Consider the following 19,655-nt stretch of genomic DNA (forward strand, 5'->3'; position numbering starts at 1 on the left):
GACAGATGTTAGCTCCAGAGTGATGCTAGTTACATACAGCCTCCTTTTCTGTCCTGGCTCAATGGGACTTCAGCACATGCTTAGAATTAAGCATGCGATTATGGGGTTCCCAGCATTGAGCCTGAGATGCGTAGGTGTTAGATACAGGAGCTAGGCGTAGGAGACCTGTGTTCTATGTCTGGCTCTGCTGGATGGTTGTCATCTCCCCTTTCTGTGTGTAAAATGAGGGTAACCACAACTTCCCTGTGTAAAGCACTGGAGATCAGGATAAAAAGCACTATATGGGCCTATGGAAGTCAGTGGGAATCTTTCCATTGACTTCACTGTGCGTTGGCTCAGGCTGTCTGAGAGCGGAATAGGACAGAAGGAGAGTTGAGTGGCAGTGTATGGGTTGGGGTCACTCCAGAGCAACTGGTTGTTGCATTCAGATTGTGTATTGGGAAATATCCATCAAAGCACCTAGAACTTCAGGAGAGACCCTTCTTCCCCCACAGAACGAGGGAATGAATAAATAAAGAAGATGGAGGAATCATGAGGCGAAGGCCAGTCCCAAGGGTCAAGCCTTCATTGTGTTGGCAATATTATTCAGTTAGTCAGGGTAGTACTGTACAATTCAGACACTGCAGGTTTCTAATCTGCTTATTTATAATTCAAAAGCTTGCCCATATATTAATGAACCCTTAATGAGCTGTTGAAAATGCCTGAATTAGAGTCAGATTATTAAACTCAAACGGCCCCTGTAATCATACCATTTGAGTGGGCTTTAGGTACTTTTCATATCTGCAGCTTTCTATTGTGAAGAAGATGGGTTTATTCGAAGAAAGCTTTGTAATAATTTTGACCTGCAATTTATTTATTGGCCTCTGAATGCAGCAGTCTATGCAGATGCTCTCGTCTATTATCTGTGGGGGCAGGTGCACAGCATATAGAAAGACAGCTAATTAGGATTTCCTGAAAGATAGGCTAAAACTGTGGTCTTATAACAAAGCCAAGTTCATTGTTAAACAACATTTTAGTGTCTGTTTATGTGATTTGTCTAAAATGGTGGAGATACAGAAATGAATGTTGTGGTTATAAGCAGATTAAAATCAGTAGCAAACATGCTTTTTGTTAACCTTATAATGCTCTAATGTCACCAAGGATACCAGATTTTTAAACTGTATACAGACCCATGTGTGCATAAGAAGATATTACTGAGCACATTACATAGCAGGAGTGTTAGACACGGGAGGTCATTGTCCCACTCTACTTGGACCTGGTGAGGCCTCTGCTGGCGTGAGCACTTCCGGGCACCACACGTTAGGAAAGATGTGGACAACCTGGAGGGAGTCCAGAGGAGAGCAACCAAAATGATGGAGGGTTTAGACAATCTGACCTATGAAGAAACGTTAAAAACTGGGCATGTTTAGTCTTGAGAAAAGAAGACGGGGGTGGGGAGGGGGCTGATAACAGTCTTCATCCTCTCTCAAATAGCTCTTAATGTGTTTGGTGCTCTTCATGTCCACTGAGGGTAGGACAAGGAGCAAGGGAGAGAGAGGTTCACTATTAGGAAAAACTCTCTAACTCTAGGGGGAGTTCAGCTCTGGAACCGGCTTCCAAAGGAGGTTGTGGAATCCCCATCACTGGAGGTTTTTAAGACCAGGCTGGACAAACTCCTGTCAGGGATCATCTAGGTTTACTTGGGGACTTGAGTTCCCTTCCAGCTCGACAGTTCTGTGATTTTATATAAAGGGGACCTGCAGAGTGTTTTAAAAATGCACATTCTAGATCCCATATTAAGGTGAAAGTATTCGCCTTTTGGTCAGTGCACGGCTAGGTTATTTCTGTCTGGCTGAGACCTCACACTTCCTGTGCCATTAGTACATCTGTAGTTGTTCTGGAAGTGATGTATTACTGTGTTCTTTCTAGTCTGCTCTGTACCTTAATTCCACCATGCATTGAAAGGTCAGTGAGCTAAACAGTAATAAACTCATAGTTTGATATACTGAGGAATAAAAAAGGGAAACAATAGCCCCAGAGTCTGAGCTTATATGTCAGAAAATACATATATTATCACTGGATGCAAATGGAGAGTAATTTATAAAGGCAGATGCTAGGTGGGAACAAAGGTATGCCCTGTGGATAAAGAGAAGTGTTTTCTCCCCACTAAAGAATCCAGGAAGTGTTCTGGATCTTTCTTATCAGATTCTCTTACATATGTGACAGGGGACCGATTGGATGGTTTGTAACTCCAGTGTTCCTAAACAGTGTGGTTACACAGAATACAAAGATTTCCCTACTTTTTCCCCTTAAAGGAAAACAATCTCCTATTTATTATGTGTTGATTTGAGGCATATAATTCATAAAGTAACTAGGGAGGATTAACACATTTATCCCCACACACAAGGTTAAGTCTTGTAGGAGTTAGTTAATTAACTCATGGCTTTGCCATTCACATGAACGATGGAACTAACTCAGTTGCAAAATAAATGCTAGATCGTGGTATGTTACCTCCCTTTCTCTCCCTTTTCTTTGTGCGTTGTAAGACATCCACTCTCTGGGCTGGATGTATCTCTGCTTTGGAATTAGTCATATTACTTCCCACTAGGAGGAAAACAATTTGCCACTCCCAGTGTTACCTGCGTTATAACAGTATATTAGGACTGTGAGCTGCAGACTCTGGCAGCTTGGTCATTTTCAGCGTCTGCTGCTATATTCGTTCCTCTTGTGCTGGGGGGGCCTCTCTTTCTTCCATTGACTCCTTTAACCCTCCTTTCAGCTAGTCTCCTTTTGTATTTATTTAAAACCAGGGAGCATTGTCTCCTCTTAGGCATGTTGGTACCGGGAAGCTCAGTAATTGTGTTAGTCTCAGTCTAGAAACACACACCCATTTTGTGCAGCAATTTTTACTCTTTGGCCCATACGCCAAAGTACAAGGACCAGAAAGCCAGAGGAGTGGGGCCCATTTACCTGAGCGGATAATTTGGTCCTGTGTGTGTAACTGTCAGGGGAGATGAGTGAAACCACTACTGAAATCTCTGACGGTGAATAAAGACCATGGTAGGCCATAAGACTCAACAGCTGCTGGGGGAAAGTACAGGAAAAGAAACTGACAGGAGACAAAGAACAAAGAAATAACAATAGAAATGGATAGTTAGAAGGAAACAATTGAAAATGTAAATGGGAGAGGGTTAGAAAACCAGAATGCTGTTCAAAAACATTAAAAGCCAGGCTGGAAGGGGAAGAGGAAAAAGACAACAAAAAGGACAGTCACCTCAGTAGGGAAAAAATTCTTTGTACGAATCAGAAAGAAAATATCCAAGGAAAATTAGTTTCTCTCTATTCTTCTTTCCTCTAGTCTCTTTGACTGGTTGCCCTTTCTTTTGCTGACACACACACACACACAAAGCCTGCCAAATCTTAATTCTAAGAAACTTTCATGAGCTAAGCAGGTGTATTGGCTTGAGCGAGGCTGAACTGGTAACTTTGATGTCCGTGAACTCCAGAATAAAGAGGCAAAGCTGTCTGGACTGCTGTTTCAGTGTTCTTTGACCCACATGGTTCTTGGTGCTAACTTTTGGGCTCAGTCAATGAGCAGATGATGATAATACATTATATTTTCAAACCTTGTTCAACCTCCGAACAGGCAACAGAAATAATTTAAAATGACAACGAGACATTTTTATTATCCCAATTAAATTATATGGAATTATATTTTTAAATGAAGGTGACAGGTTTAAAACGTGTGTCGTAGAGTGAAATTAAAGCTGTGTCTTCTTGTGCCTGGAAGGTTGGCCAATGAGGGGTCGTGTCATGCAATGTGTGGAGTTCAGGACATCAAGGAATCAAATCTGTTTCTAAAAGAGGGTGGGCTGCATTGAGGCTAGAATAGAAAATAGCATTGCTGGTACTCAGGGAACACTTGGCAGCTTCTGGCTGTTACTGTCATGTACGCTGCGCTCTACGCAGAGCGTGCACCACTGTGTGTTACTAAGAACAGGCGCAGACACAGACGGCAGAATCAGAATGCAAACATGCGAGGTGCCAACTTCCTACCCACTGGGACCCTGTCTAACTAGTGTGTGAATACCTGGTTTTAAACAGATTTAAAGAGGTTAATTGGGCTGGGAGATCACTGGTTGTGTTACATCTTTAATGGAAGTGCTGATTCGAGAAGCAATGGCTCTAGTGATTTTTATACTAGTGTAATTATTTTTAAACTTTGTTTTCAGTATTGTTGATAACATCTTGGCAGAGTGCCTGCATGCCCTGATTAAACCTACAAATTGTCAGCCTTGGTCTGTAGCGCTCAGATGAGATTGCTGACTGAGCATCACTTTGGACGGTCTCATTTTAAAACAGAAATTAGGTTTAAAGTGTTGTTTCCACCAACATACTGTAATAGTGCCAGCACTTTCAAACACATATTTAGCATCCCAGCAGCCTGACTGCAGTTAAATGCCTGGGTGGTAAGGGAAGGCATAATTCTTTCTTGTTTATATTTAGTGTTTAAATCTGCGTGTGAGCTCCAGAGTGGTACAGTATTCTGCATGGGAACATGGCAGGTCTGTGTGCAGGAGGGCGTGCTGGAGTCCCATCAACCTCACCTTTCCACGAAGAGGCACTTCTGTTACCTGGCCCTCACTCCTATCCCCGCCGCTGCCCGTGTAATGCGTAAACCTTCCACGAGGGTGTTGGGTGCATTCCAGGAGCTTGCTCACCTTTGGAGGATGGCTCCCTCTTAGGTATATTTGGTTGACACCAGTGGGAGTTAGGGCACCGATTTACTCTTGTGGGAAAGTAAGTTCCCACATGGAGTTCGGACGAGAATGCTACCCCTTCTGCAGACACTTCAAGTGAACCCTTCGAATTCTGTAGCAGGGATAGATTTCTGCCAAGCAAGTCTCTGCAAGAACACCACGAACCTCAGACAAATAAATACCACAAACTTACTCCTCCCATATGGTTTTCTATCCGTGTGATATTACTAAATAAGTAGTGCTTAGATTTAGGTATGTTACTGAAAAATAAAGGAAACATCATGTATGAGTATATTCCTGTCATATTTACAATAAAGAGTTAAAAAAATCTATGGGGTATTTGAAAAGTTCTGTGACAAGTCTCTCATCCTCTGTTAAATTCAGTGGGTTTTCAGAGTAATTTCTATAGAGCCCTCTTGGTTTTATCTCTGCTAAATTCTATATGACTTTTCCATAGGGGTGGGGGAGGCTTGGACCTCTTAGGCCATCATGGTGATGGGGACAGAGCCGTTATCGACCCTCACGCCTGGGGGGTCAATGTCTCTCCCAGCAGAGAATGGTTTTGTAAAGTATTACAATGACAGGTCCAGCTCGCCCCCAGGAGTGGGGCTGGCTGCAGGCAGGAGCTTGCCAGGGAATGGGAAATACTCACTGTGGTTTCTCTGTCTGTCTCTCTCTTTTTTACCCAAAGGTTTGAGCATCCGAGGAGCCCAGGAGGAAGACCCTCCCGATCCCCAGCTAATGAGACTGGACAATATGCTTCTGGCAGAAGGGGTTTCAGGTCCTGAGAAAGGTGGGGGATCGGCAGCCGCAGCCGCAGCCGCAGCAGCCTCTGGAGGGTCCTCAGATAACTCTATCGAACACTCAGATTACAGAGCCAAATTGACCCAGATCAGACAAATCTATCACACAGAGTTGGAGAAATATGAACAGGTCAGACATCACTCTCGCAGCCCTATGTGTACCTGCGGCCACTTGTCTCTGCACCTCTGCTAACCGGTTCCTGTTTCTCTATAGGGCTTAAAAATTCTCTGTCTCTCTCTCTCTCTCTCTGTTTAAAGAGCTGGGCAGTCAATGAAAGGGCTGATGTTGTGGGTGGAGCTCGGTGGCAATGACCAGGCTGGCTGGCATGCCTGGTTCTTATCTGTTCTTCCCCACTGTTACTTGGGAGTGAGCTTTCTGTGTACACACCGAAAACAGCCCGAACCAGTAGTCCCCCCCAATCCTAGAAACTGCCCGGTTAGGGGACTCTGAGGGTGTGTCTACACAGGGATAACAAACCCGCAGCAGGCCTGGGTCAGCTGACTCAGGCTCCGGCTGGAGCAAGCTAGGAACCTGCGCGGGGGGAGGGTCCCAGATCTCTGACTCCAGTCTGAGCCCAAAAGTCTGCACAATGATTTTTAGCTCCTAAGCCTGAGCCCTGTGAGCCTGAGTCAACTGACCTGGGCCAGCTGCAGCTATGCCACAGGGCTTTTGTCCCCGTTTAGACGTAGCCTTAGGACAAGGGGGAATCTTAAATAGTGCCACTCTGTAAGCCTGTAATGAACCCTAGTAAAATCATTGCTTCGGTGAGCCAAAATGCACATGATGGCTGGGAGCCATAGCACTTGGAGCGGTTATCAGATCTCACACGCTAAGTAAGGTCAGGCCTAGGCTAGTACTTGGCTGGGAGGTGGCTGAGAAACAGGAGATGGTGTTGGGGAGTTAATAGGTATCGATCTTCCTCTGAGCTGGCCGTGAATCCAAGACTTTAGCACGGTGCTAGGCGGCCAGTGCTGCTGGAGGTGGCGTCTTCCAGAGGTCCTGACCACTTGTGGGTACTGGAGATCCCATGGCATTGTTTGCAAGATTTAGAGCATTAGCTTGAGTGTCCTGGGCAAATATATGCTGCCTCCCTAAATTCTGCCTGAAGTTTCAGTGGGGTTTGGTGATCTAGATCTCTCTCTCTGTAAACGATGGCGATGTCAATGATATAAAGCACTTCAGGATTATTCAGGATGAAATACACTATATATATTTAAGATGATAATTTATTATTCATAATAAGAAGAAATATGCAAATTAAGTTGATGGTGAAACCTTTTAAGGTTGACATTTACTCTCAGGATTTTTACATGATTTCAATAATCCTCTGCAGATACTCAGGGCTGCGGGTTCTTCTCCGGGAGCTGGTGACATGCTGCTCTTGTGGGTTTCATGGACACTGGGGGAACCTTTAAAAAATGACATTCTGCTCTTGTGCAGAGCAGTGTGGCTTCCCTGCCCCCCGTGAATCCAGCGTGGAAGGGGCTGTGCCCTGATAATAGCCTGCAGAGCCATCAGGGAGAGTTATTCTCCTTTGTATTTCTTTACTGTACAACTTTGCATCTCAGGAGCTGGAAGGGGGGGCAGGAGAAGAAAAGGGTGTGAGACCCCTGGCTGTTGCCAGCCTCAGCCATAATGGCTTCATTTCTCCCTCCCAGAGAGGTCCTAGTAAAGCTTATAAACCCTGAACCTAATGAGCTCAACGAACCTAATCAGCTGGTGGTTTCCTGAGTGGAAGGTGGGGAAATTCTTCACGACTGTGAAGCGTTCGTCTCAACAAAAGGAAACCACAACCGAGACCGTAAGATGGCAGTAAAAATCCCACTTGAAAGCACAACAGCAAAGGAAATCACAGCGCGGCTCAGGCTCCGTTCTTTTGCCAGAAGCTGGGAACGAGCGACAGGGGATGGATCACTAGATGATTCCTGTTCTGTTCATTCCCTCTGGGGCACCTGGCACTGGCCACTGTCGGAAGACAGGATATTGAGCTCGATGGACCTTTGGTCTGACCCAATGTGACCGTTCTTAGCTGCTCTGCTGTGGCTTGGCAAGTTCCCCCTGTCTGCTCTGCTGGGGTTTAGCCATGGGAGGGGAGCTTGCTTGGTCTCCAAGCTGGGGTCCTTGGTTTTAGGATGCTCAGACCTTGCATTTTACTCCCACAGAGGCTCTTGGGATAGTTTAATTTCCTGTTTTATGAAGGTCATTAACTAATAAGAAAACATGGAAGAGGTTAATGGAGTCTCCCTGAAAGGTGTTGACAGTAAGGGCCACCCTCTGGCAGTGTCTGTGGCTGACTTGCATGCCAACTGGCTGAAATGCCATGATCTGCCATGTTGGACAGTGGTGGGACCTTCAGGTAGGAGCAGCAGGCAATGGGCAGACAGCACAGCTGGTCCTGCCGCTCTGTGTGCGCTCTGCCCGCTGCCCTGAGCACTGTGACCAGACGACCTTGCTCCTTGCCGGTTCTTGCTCCAGAGCTGCACACACTCCTATTCAACATTCTGGGTCTCTTTGTCTCTACCAGATTCCTGCCTCCCCGCTGCCAATCGGTACATCTGCAGGGACAGCAATAACGCAGAGTCCCTCTTTCCCAGCCTTCTAATAGTCCCCCAGCCTGCCCATCGGCCCCTTTCCCTTCCCTGGGTCTCTCCGTGAGGCCGCAGCTCTTACAACAAACAGTCGCTGAAAGGCCCAGTAGGTCTGGAAGCCTCTTGGCTTGACACAGATTGCGGCTGAGTTGAGATCATTCAAATCTCACAAGCTCTGGCATCTAAGATGCAGCCAGGCCCCCTCTGAGAGGCTCCCGGAGGTCTCGGATCAGCAGCATATGTCTGGGTGTCGGGGAGCAGAGAGGAAGCTGGGTGGTGCGGAGGGAGTTGTGTCATGTGGACAGCTGAGGAGGCGTTTTGGGAGGTGGGTTGGATGCTTTCCCCAGCCGGCGCAGTGCAGGCCGCATTCTGCTGGAAACGTGGACAGAACCTTTGTTGCTGTGGCTCAAGGCCAGGGCTGATCACACACTGGCCATTAGTCCTGTCTGTGGCCAGCATGCTTCACTATATCGTGACAGTGGCGGAGGATTCAGTGAGCGACTGACAGTGACTTTGCTCAAAGGTCCTTTTTCTCCATAAAGAAACAACCTGTGCAAGTCCCCAAACCCTTCCCCACACTGTGCTGGGCAGCGACGCTCGGACGAATACATCCCTTTATTCTGCGTAGGTAGCAATGCTCATCAAATTAACAAACAGCCACCCCAGCAGTGAATGAAAGCCCCTTATAAAATCCCAGGGGGAGAGGCTGGAGCTGGATTTGGGGCTGAAATGAATCCCATGGTTGTGCTAATCGCTAGTTCCTGGCAAGTGTTCTTTGGCTGTAATAAGTGTAACGAATGGGGCAGGGAAAGGTGACTAGTTCCATTTACAAAGGTTTTGGCCAAAATGCCACAGCCATCTGTCCAACCCCAGGACCCGAGCAGGCTGCACGGGTGCTGCTAGGAGAGAGAGGCAGAGCTGATCGGAAACTTGTATCTTTTCCCCCGTTGAGCCTGACTCCAGCAATGTCTGCTCTCCAGAAATATAATAATTTCCCAAGCCTGGCAACAACCCGTCTGCTACCTCTTTGCCTTTGGAACAGGACTGGTCTCCACAGCCGAGAGGCACCCAGGACTGCTTCCCTGTCCCCACTGGCTGCAAGTTTCTGAAAGGTTCTTACTGCCCTACAGACAAAGGGGAAGCAGAACCACTCCCGCACATAGCTCCCACTGCATGATTCAGGCACGAGGAATGAGCAGGCCTGCTCCACGCGAGAGGAGGCTGCTCCAAAAACGGCTCAGTCCATGTCGCCTGTCTTGTTGCCTGCGAACCTTCCGGGGGGTCTCGGTCTGGGAAATGTCTGCACAACCGGCACCTTGGTCTCTGCTCCTGGGTGCAGAGTTTGATTCTGACATTTGTTGCCAGTTAGGGGAATGCACTTTAAAAAGAAGAAAAAAAAAAAAAAAGGAAAGTGTGTCATGCCAGGAGCAGCCCCTGCTTGCCTTGTGGCAGGAGAAGTGGCTGAATGCAGGCAATTCTCTCCATAATTTACAGCCACTATAATAGAGATGACATATTGAAAGCTATCTTCTATAATTACACTGAAATACATTTTTGCTGTAGGCAAAAGTATTGTAAGGGTCCCAAGCCTCCCCGAGCAGCTGGGAACCTGCTTTCCGAGTTCACAGATGTCTTCTGAATTCACCCCAAATCAGGGTGAAGCCTGGACTCCAGACAAGTGCCACTGAGTGGTGAGAACTTGCCTGGGTGCAGAATATTGTTTGGGGAATGGCTGTCCAGCTGCTGAACTAAGCCGGTCTCTCTCTTGTCCTTGCGCACATCCAAGAACTCTTAGTTAAGCATTAAAGCATGCTGATGCATTCTCTGCTTCTGTAGGGTTTCTGAGCAGGTTAACGAGGACAGCCCTTACAACCTGACCTTATTAGTAATGTTCAGGGCACCAAGAGGCCTGAAAAATAGTAGCAAGAAGGCGCTCAAGTAGCTTGGATGTTGTAGCTAAACGTGAGAGAACAACAACACCATGTGGCACATTCGTCTGATCTTATTTCCATCCTGGGATGCTGGAGTAACTCCCCAGCCGTTAATTGGTGCGCGCTAGTGACAGGGAAATTGGAATCAGGCCCTCCCTGTAGCTCCAAAGCAGCGAGCCCTTCCCCAGCACGGGACGGGTCTCGTCTCCTGAAAGCAGCTTTTAAACTGTTCACTGCAGCTTTTAAACAGAACGTTTGTGTGTGTTCTGATCTCACTTCCACCCCTTAGCAGCCTCATTCTGAGATGTCCAGATGTGGTGAAGAGGGTGAATTATCTGACCCTTCTGGAGGGCAGTTTAACACCATTTTGGGGCAGAAATATTCTCATGGGGGAAAAATGCCTGTAAATCTTTTCACTGCAACCATTTCCGTTGATACAAGGCTTTGGAAAAAACACCCCAAATCCTGTGAATAATGATGCAATTAGGTGGCGAGTGTTGTGCCCATGACATTGTCTCAGTGCCAAGTGTTTTTCAGGGAAACCAGAGCCCCCCTCTTGTCTCAGGAAAAGAGATGCTGCATTTCGGTACATACGTTACTTATCAAGGTGTGTGATTTACCCGGTGAACGAAAGCATCTTGAATAACAGACGGGTAAAAATGTTTTTTCTGAAACATCTGTACTATTACTCCTGCTGGGGAACCAACCGGTGAAATGCAAAGGTAGAACCGACCCTTCCAGACTCTCACCCGGAAGTGGATGCTCATTCCCCTGAGGAGCGCCAGTGAAGGCTGAGTCTGCTCATTGCTGGAGATGCTACATGGGGCAGGAAGGGCTCAAATCCAGAGGCCAGGGATGTCAGTTGTAAAGATTCCCTGGGATCCAGCTCCACATGTTTGCAGGATTGGGCCCTTAGAAGTGGGTTTTATGGTGGGACTGTTAGGATCAGGACTTAGTGGCTTTGCATGACCAGTTCTGCCCAGGGTGATGCTGGCAGGAAGAGAACACCACGCCTGGGTCAGACGTGTGCAGGTGCCCAAGTTTACAAAATATGAGCCCGCGCCGCCTGGCGCAGAACTAAATTTCCTGTCCAGTTTCCAAGAAGCCTTAATATTCATTAGCAAAACCAATAGACCTAAGCAGGGCCAGGCACATGCCTGTGTTCCCAGGTAGTGACCATGTGCCATGTCAGCACATAGCAGGGACTCATGCCAGAGCTGGAGGAGAAGGACTGAGAACAGTGAGAACTGGGATCTGCGGTTTGTTTCAGGCTGGAAATATCAAAGCTGCCAAAGCAATGTGTCCCCTATTCGATTGTGCCACCTGCTTGTGGGCGGAGCCCTGGCTTGCCAGGTTTGGCCACCAGCGATACTTTGTGTGTGTGGTTAAACAGGGGTTTCAGGATCAACTCCTCCACTAGAATCAGACCAGACATGCTTGGCAGCCTTGCCGGCAGGCAGGGAATCCACTGCTACTGTCTCCCTGTCCTGCCCCAATGGAGAGAGGAGGCTCGCGGCCTGGTCTGTGCAGCGGGAGGAAACATGTCCTTGTCCGTCTTCCCTCCAGCCCTGATGAGTGGAAATATTTCATTCCCCTGGGATGTCTCCGGCCCGGTTCACAAGGGGAACAACTGCCAGTGACCCAGAGAGAGGAGAGGAGCACTTCCCAGTCCCCTTCTCCCTGGCAGCAGGAGGATCCATTGCCACTCCCAGCTGAGGTACAGGTCTGGCCCCGGTGGCCAGAGGAAAGGAGCTGGCAAACCACTGTGGACCCTGCTATTTCATTGTTTCAGGCCATAAAAATAAACCAAAGGGAAGGGAAAATGTGCAAATGAAAAACAAAGCTCAGATTTGCTCAAATATAAAACCCCAAACCGAGGAAGCCTCACTAGAGTTTGGGAGCTGGGAATGAAAATGCAGCTCCCTGATAATTGGCTCCCCTTCCCTTGCTCCAGCCGTGCCAGTGGATCTCCGCACTTGGACGGAGCGGGAATGTGACCCTGTCTCAGGAACGGTGCTGCCAAGCCATCGTCAGGGAGATTCAGCCCGGCCCAAGAGCTGTCACTGCACTGCGCCCCGTCAAGGCAAGGAGCTGAGCCTTGTCACACTGCTGCCTCGAAAGCCGCGCAGCGAGGATGTAAATTAGCCTGTAATTTACTTTCAGTAGTGTAAAGAAAAAAAATCACTTTGCCTGAAGTGTATGCATCTTTCTTAAGGGTGTACCCAGATTTTAATTATCTAAATGTAAATACTTAACGAATTTTACTTAGAGTAATGAGCTAAAGTGCACACTACATAAATGAGATGTTCTAATTAATCATGTATGAACTACTGGTTTAAAGAAAAGCTATGTGAATTCTGCAAATGTTGGGCTATTGCCAAATTGCTAATCAGCATTTGCATTCATAGATGGCTTCACTTAATAAGTTGTGAGACATTCAGCAAATGTTATAGGAAATTATGAGTTTTTAGATGCATAAACTTTTCACTTTTAACTCTTTCCCTTGCGTGGGCTCCTGAAATTCAGATTAGTCATTGAAAATCTAGATGCGAAACAAACCATAAAGTGATTCTTAACCCCAGCTTTTGAATAAAAGCGAAGCTACACCCCAGTGGGAGTTACATGGATAGCCTGAGCAAGACTTTTGCAGTTTCCTGTGCCTGATTTAGTGAGTGCTGAGTGTCATAGTCATAGCCCAGTATGTTGGGTACACGAGAATGAAATCCTTTGGCCATATTTGGCAGTGATTCCAGCTCAGCTTTGCTTTTCTACATCTGCCTTCCTTGTATAATCAAAATGCACACCTGCAAAGGTGCCTAAAGCCTCTGAGACCTCCTCCTTGGTGTGAAGTCTTTCACAGGAGCAGACATCCCTTTATTTTTTGCATGCCTAAAAAATGAAGCTCTCAACTGGCACAGTGCTGGATCCCTGTTTTTCTACGGCCAGGTTAGGACAATGACGGGTTTGTACATGGAATGTGCTAGAGTTCCACTCCGGTTCCCTAGGAAGAGATTAGTTCTGTAGTTGTAACTTCGTTCCCTCAAGCAGAGAACAGTGCTGGGTTTTGTTTTTGAACAAGAGGAAAGACAGATAAATCAGCATAGTTTGTGACAGCCCCCAGCCTCTGCTTACGGAGCAGCCAGCATGCCAGCACACCACTGCTTGTTCATAGCAACATCCAGCTCAGGAAAAGTCTCTGGATGAGGCAGTCCGAGAAGTTTAGATTGCACTATCCTCCTCCCTACTTAATCTGTGGAGGCAGAAGGGAATGCTAATGCAAAACTTCCAGCACCTTCCCTCATCAGTGGTTCAGGCCATACTGTGGAGGCCAGGGCCCAGAGAGCCCTGCAGATGTATGGCATATGGCCTCTGTGAAATTATGCCTTTTAAAAGGTTTGCTCTAGGTAAAATCAAAGAGATTTAAATATCATAATCTGCCACAGCTGGTTAAACAATTACTTGCTGTGTGAGAGTGGTGAAGTGCATTCCTAAAAGGGAAGTCCTGGTATCAGGCAGGCTTCAAAGATATGGGCGTGAGGGGGTCCTCCCCCACATTTAAGTTATTAACTCTGCTCTGCAGCAATGGAGTCCCAGCTATTATCCTCATGCCTGTTGCTATTTATATGCTATAACCTGAGCACTCCCTTCTACTTCAGGGCCCTTCTGCCCCTCCTAGAAAAATACACGGACCCTGTCTTTAAGATTGATTTCTCTTTAAATGTAAAAAGAGCCATAGCATAGTCATAGCTTGTTTACCCCCCGGCACTGTAAAAAGAAAAGAGACTCAAACTTTCATTCACAAATATGCATCCATTGTATTATTGCTGTTCAGAGGACGGCTCTGCTCCCTGACAAGGGAACGACGGGCCAGGCTCTAGTGCAGGACCCTGGAGGTCTCTGCCGGATGAACCCGAGAACACGGAGGGAGACAGATGGTTAAGAGCACATGGGTGGAGAGAGGGGGGTGGGAGTGGCATGGTATCTAGGTTTCTGAAATTAGGAGGGGTCACTCTGTGGCTGCCTGGCCTCTTTTCCTGCTTGCATTGCCTCCCATTGTGAGGTGGATGAGAGTAGCTACTGCAGGCTCCTCACAATTCCCTGCCACCGCAGAGCCCGCAGTGCAGAGCACCGGGTGGGGTGTAGCAGGCCCCCGACACAGGAAATGCTCGGTGGCTTCACGCAGCAGTGAGGTCAGTGGTTATGTTCCTGTGTGACAGCACAAAACCATCTCTGAGCTGCTCTGTCCTTCACAGGCATGTAACGAATTCACCACACACGTGATGAACCTTCTCCGAGAACAGAGTCGGACACGTCCCATTTCTCCCAAGGAGATCGAAAGGATGGTGGGCATCATCCATCGAAAATTCAGCTCCATCCAGATGCAGCTCAAACAAAGCACTTGTGAAGCAGTAATGATTCTGAGATCAAGGTTCCTTGACGCCAGGTACGTGAGAGGATAGTTTTGCTGCTGCTTTCATTTCATTCGGGCAGTGTTGGCTTACGTGCTCCAGGATGTGTGTTGATTCACCCCGGGCCATGCCCTGGGGAGGCCACTCAGTGCTGTTCATCCACTCCATGGCTGCTTCGGGAAGGGGAGGTTCCCTGCAGAAAGCTTAACATGTTTAGGTAAGGGTTAAATACTTCATTTCAGTTCATCTGCCAGAACACATTGCAGAGCTGTACAGGACCCAGGTAAGGGCTGTGACGGGCATCCTGGCAGATATCTGAACAGTTCCAGGGGAAGGTAGCCATGGCGCACCGTGGCTGTTTTAGAAATGTGTCTTGCAAAATATTGAAATCTGGTAACTGAGGAGTTAATGATCTCACAACCTCTGCACACAGGCTAAGGCCGAGCCCGAGTTAGGGTCTGTGTCCTTACGGACTAGAGGTGCCTGGCTGATGATGTTTACAAAGGGCCAGATTCTGCTGGCCTTGCTCCCACAGGGGTGTCCTTTGGACTTTACCATGCGAAAGGATGACAGACTCCGGCTCTGAACTTCCACCAGCAAAGTTAGTCAGAACCAGCGTGTAGCAGTCTGGTGGGGTGTCCGGAGCACAGCACTGCTCCCAGCAGACAGGGCACTTCTAAAGCTCTCTGGGTCTTTCCCAGGCCTGGGGAACTCTTTCTTTGCTCAGTAACGGTGAGGAAATCCAAGGGAGAGCGTGATGACTCCCAGCATGTGCAAAGGGTAGGACGGTGACATGGAGACATCCCAAGTACTTCAGGGAACAACATCGGGGCGCAGGAGGACAGTGGGTACTTGAGAGAGGGTGAGGATGGACAGAGGAGCTGAGCAATGCAATGCCTGCTGATCTTGAGTGCCAGCTTTCTCCACACGATGGTGCAACAGCAGAAACAGACAGACTGAAATTACAAGAGGTTTATGGAAACAATTAGGTTTCTTTTGAACCACAGAGCAGGCTGCATTAGTGACCACAGGTGTCATTCCTTCCTGGAGAGCTGCACTAATGCAGATTACAGGAACCTATGGCAATTAGGTTCCCTGAGATGTATGGTATGTAAGAGGAAACTGAGCAAAACCCTCGGAGCCCAAAGTACTGAGCAGAATCCTAGCAATGCCTCCCTGTAGCTAGTACGTTGCACCTTACACCTGAAAGCTGTTAGGAAATAAACAAGAATGAAATAATTTCACTAATGAGAAGGTCACTGGCAGGTGTGGCAAATTAGGGTAATTACAAACAGTTGGGGAAATGTCTGGAGCCAGGTAAAGCTTGCAGATGCACATTTGAAAGTGATTTCTTTACAAGGAAGGAAGGTAAACAAGGCCAAATGAGCGGAAACCCAGTAATGAGATAAACACAGCTCTGGGGAGAGTCTGCCTATGCCAGGGCCTGCTGGAGGGAGTAACAGAGCCGCGCAGATGGGACTGAGCTGCATACTGGCCCGAGGCACTGGCGTTCAGACTGCAAGCAGCCCTCAGGGGAACGGCACTTTGAAGAAAATGTTCAATGGGTCCTTTCCAAAAAGTGTGCTGAGAAAAACCATTGCACTGGGTGGAAGGAAAAGCCTGAAGCCGTGCAAATGGTGGGGGTTGGATTCCTCTGTTCCACAGCTCGACCCATACACTGGGAAGGGAGCACAGGGCTTCTAATGGAGGGGGAAAAGGCCAGTCCAATGTACTGCTCCCCTGCCTGCTCACCTCGCTCACATTCCCTGGGTCATCGGACAGGCCGTGCACGCCCCAGGCAGCACATTTAAGGACAAATCTCTCTCAAGCCCAGGCACTGGAGCAGGGAGACAAGACAAGAGTGCTGCAAACTAGGACTCAGACATATCCCATTGCAAGAGATACCATAGAGTCACCCGTCACCCCCTCCTCCCCCCCGGGGAGCACCAGAAGCCAGCCAGGGAGCTCTGCTGGATGGTGCACCGCGGGGTAGAGGCACCAGCCACGCACTTCCCTGCCCCCTTTGAACCTTGCTCCTCACAGCCTGCCCATGGAGGGGCCCTAATGTTCTTGCGGTTAAATGGTGAGAGAAGAGCAGGTAATTACAGGCCAATAGCATCCAATTTCAGATCTGTAACTTCCTGGAGAAGCAAGTTAGTTCCTGCATGTGAGACTGGTGCTGCCCAGCAGGCTCGGCACTGCCCATCTGTCTGTCTCTAGCCAGGTTTTGATTTTTGTTGTATTACTTTTTCCCCACTGCACTCGTTGCCATGGTATTGGGGTGCCCCAAACAAGGCATGCCCAGCTAAGGATGAAGTACTGCAAACAGAGACAGCGTAGTGACATGATACTGAGCAAAGGCTGAATGCCTTCCTTGGCCATTTTAAGTATAGTTAATGTCTGAGAATCGACATGTAACCGCAGTGATTATAAACTTTTGAGCATGGTGCCGAGAATAACTTGGGTCAGATCATGATGCCATGGAAGTCAATGGCAAAACTCCCCTTGATGTGAGTGGGGCAAGAAGCAGGGCCAGTGCGTGGATTGTAAGATGCCAGTGAGATACGGTGCTCAGCTGAGTGATAAGTGTGTTGCCTACAGACTGGTATGTAGGTAGGAAGTAAAGGAGGTTTTATCCTGAACAGAGCCTCCTGTAGACTTCTGTTAACATCTGTACCAGCAATGGGTTTCTTTCCTCATTTCAGACGGAAAAGACGTAACTTCAGTAAACAAGCCACAGAAATCTTGAACGAGTATTTTTACTCCCACCTCAGTAATCCCTACCCCAGTGAAGAAGCCAAAGAGGAGCTGGCAAAGAAATGCAGCATCACAGTATCACAGGTAAGACAAGGCTCATGTCGTCAGCATTGCCATCACCTGCCAGCGCCATCCCTTGCCTGGCAGGGCTGAGCCCTCTTAAGATTTGAGAATACGACACTAAGTAGACATGTATCAGAGGGGTAGCCGTGTTAGTCTGTATCCACAGAAACAACAAGGAGTCCGGTGGCACCTTAAAGACTACGAGATTTATTTGGGCATAAGCTTTTGTGGGCAAAAAATCCACTTCTTCAGATGCCAAATAAATCCGTAAGTCTTTAAGGTGCCACTGGACTCCTCGTTGTTTAAGTAGACATGTCTACCCCAGTGATCACTCATGGTTTTGACCAGATACACCTTCCATAGGGTACTGCTCCTTTCCTTTGACAGCAGACATGTTTCACAGAGGGTAAGGGGTAACATTTGCATAGGTTCAGGAAGTAGCGAGTTCAGAGCACCCCTGGCTCTGGTCAGTGTCTGCTGGCTCTAATGTGTAGGTCTATCTAGATGGATACTGTTGCTTTGCTGATGCGCAAGAGTCCTGGCTATGGGGATGTGGGAATTCAGTGGGAAAAGGCAGGTGACTCTATCCATGCAGGGCCTGGTTCTTCTGGGTATCTGCCCACCCACTCGCCAGTCTGTGCCTTTTCTCTCTTGTCTCAGCTACAGTGGAAGATGCATTCGAAAGTTCTCCAGGGCAATCCAGTAGCCCTTGCCCAGTGTCCTCCTTTGTGAACATAAAAGTTAATGTCTCTGAAACATACATGGAAAAAGGTGGCAGATAGACAGGAAATGTGATTGCAAGCTCTCTGTGGCAGGGCTCATGACTTTCTTTTGGGCCTATGAAGGGCCTGGCTTCCTTTAGGATGCAGTAAAATGAATAAATACAGTGAATACATGTAACCAGCTATTCAGCATTACATCATATACAATCTGTGCGTGCCAATCAGATCCTTAGATGGTTCATCTCTCATTGTCAGCTATACATTCATTAAAACTTAACGTTAATTCAGTGAAGGGCCAGTTTATTGACAAATATATAATTATTTTTATGGATCAGATTTTCTCTGATTAGTTGAAGCCTTTAAGGAGTCTCTTCTCTAACCCAATCAGAATACAACTTTTCAATCACAGTACAGTGACAATTATTGCTGCATTGCACCAAAGTGTTTTAGGCAAAACAATTCCCTTCTTTCAGTCAGTTGGTCTATCAGCAACGTCACTGCAATAAAATAGTCCACCAGAAACAGTGTCTCCTGCCTCAGAAAGAAACACCTCTGCTGTGCCAGGACTTTGCTTCCTATATGAGCCAGACTGTGTCTAACCGCTTGAGACTCTTCTCCTGCAATAACTTTCCAGTCATGGACACGCTGTTACACAGAGCTTTCATTTATTCTTTACTGCACCAGCCATTTTAAAAAGAAAAGTAATACTTTGCATTTTTTTATGGCATGTACATTTGGTAGAGTGCCAGAATCCTTTCTCAGCAAGGCTGGCCCCTGTATTTTGGAAAAGGTTGGGACTTGGCTCTCAGGAAAGTAAGTGTAACAATAGTTTCTAAATTTTACAGCAAGTCTGTCTCTTACTACTGAAGGCTGAGATGCCAACTCCCTCTAGTTCCAATCAGCTTTGCTTATCAATATTTCAAGTCATTATAAATTTAAAGGAGCAATGCCTGAGGTTAATGTGTTAAGTATTAATGATTGCAGGCTCAGAATTGGCATTATTAGCGACATAACCTCTGGATCAACCTTTAGCTTTATAATTAAGACACGATTTGAAATTTAGTTTACAAGTCTCCAGTGAAACTGTGGCATTTTCAGGTGCTTAATGGTAGATTTAAGTAGGAACCTACTCTAAAAAAAGACACCCAACTCTATAATGTGTAGTAATTCTTAGTTGACTTTGGATACACCAGAAGAAATCCAAGACTCAGAAAACCACATTACATCATAAATAGCGCCAAAGGGAATCAGGTTCTAAATCCCCCTGTTTCTTGATTCCTCTTCCCCCAGCCCCATCGCAGATAGTCTCTTTAGAATGTGCACGTTTATCTGGGCAGTAAATGTTGGTGCTTAGGACCAGGTGCAGCTACTAGTGTAGGGACGCAACAAACTTCTCACCCCTCCGTTTCTGATTAGCAGAGATGAGTCAGAACTAGCCTTTGTCTTTGTCCCCACTTTGCTCTGAAAACTTTCTAAATTAAGGAAAAGTGTAGAAAGACTCTTCAGGTTCTCGTTTCCCTGTCCTTGTTCTCTGACGCTGCACAGCTGCCGAGGGCCCTGCATGCTTCTAAATCAGCAAGGTTCTGCTTTGTGATGGCAAGAGACATGCATGGGGTGTGTTTCCTCTGTGTGCCATGGAGCA

The 19,655-nt window shown here is 47.3% G+C and overlaps 1 protein-coding gene across 7 annotated transcripts in view; it reads left to right on the forward strand.

The window, feature by feature from the left end:
• The window catches only part of PBX3 (PBX homeobox 3), a 158,554-nt gene that overhangs the window by 121,335 nt on the left and 17,564 nt on the right, over positions 1-19,655 (forward strand). For 6 of the 7 annotated variants that reach the window (XM_027823494.3, XM_007060938.4, XM_027823499.3 and 3 more), the window contains 3 exons: positions 5,431-5,672; positions 14,316-14,506; positions 17,177-17,312. In XM_027823494.3, coding sequence (XP_027679295.2) covers positions 5,431-5,672; positions 14,316-14,506; positions 17,177-17,312 — 569 coding nt within the window. Of the gene's footprint in view, positions 1-4,701; positions 4,725-5,430; positions 5,673-14,315; positions 14,507-17,176; positions 17,313-19,655 lie in introns of those variants that run through there. The other variant, XM_043530338.1, reaches the window with a different exon arrangement.

This window comes from Chelonia mydas, chromosome 16 (genome assembly GCF_015237465.2).
Source record: "Chelonia mydas isolate rCheMyd1 chromosome 16, rCheMyd1.pri.v2, whole genome shotgun sequence".
NCBI classification, from domain to species: domain Eukaryota; kingdom Metazoa; phylum Chordata; order Testudines; family Cheloniidae; genus Chelonia; species Chelonia mydas.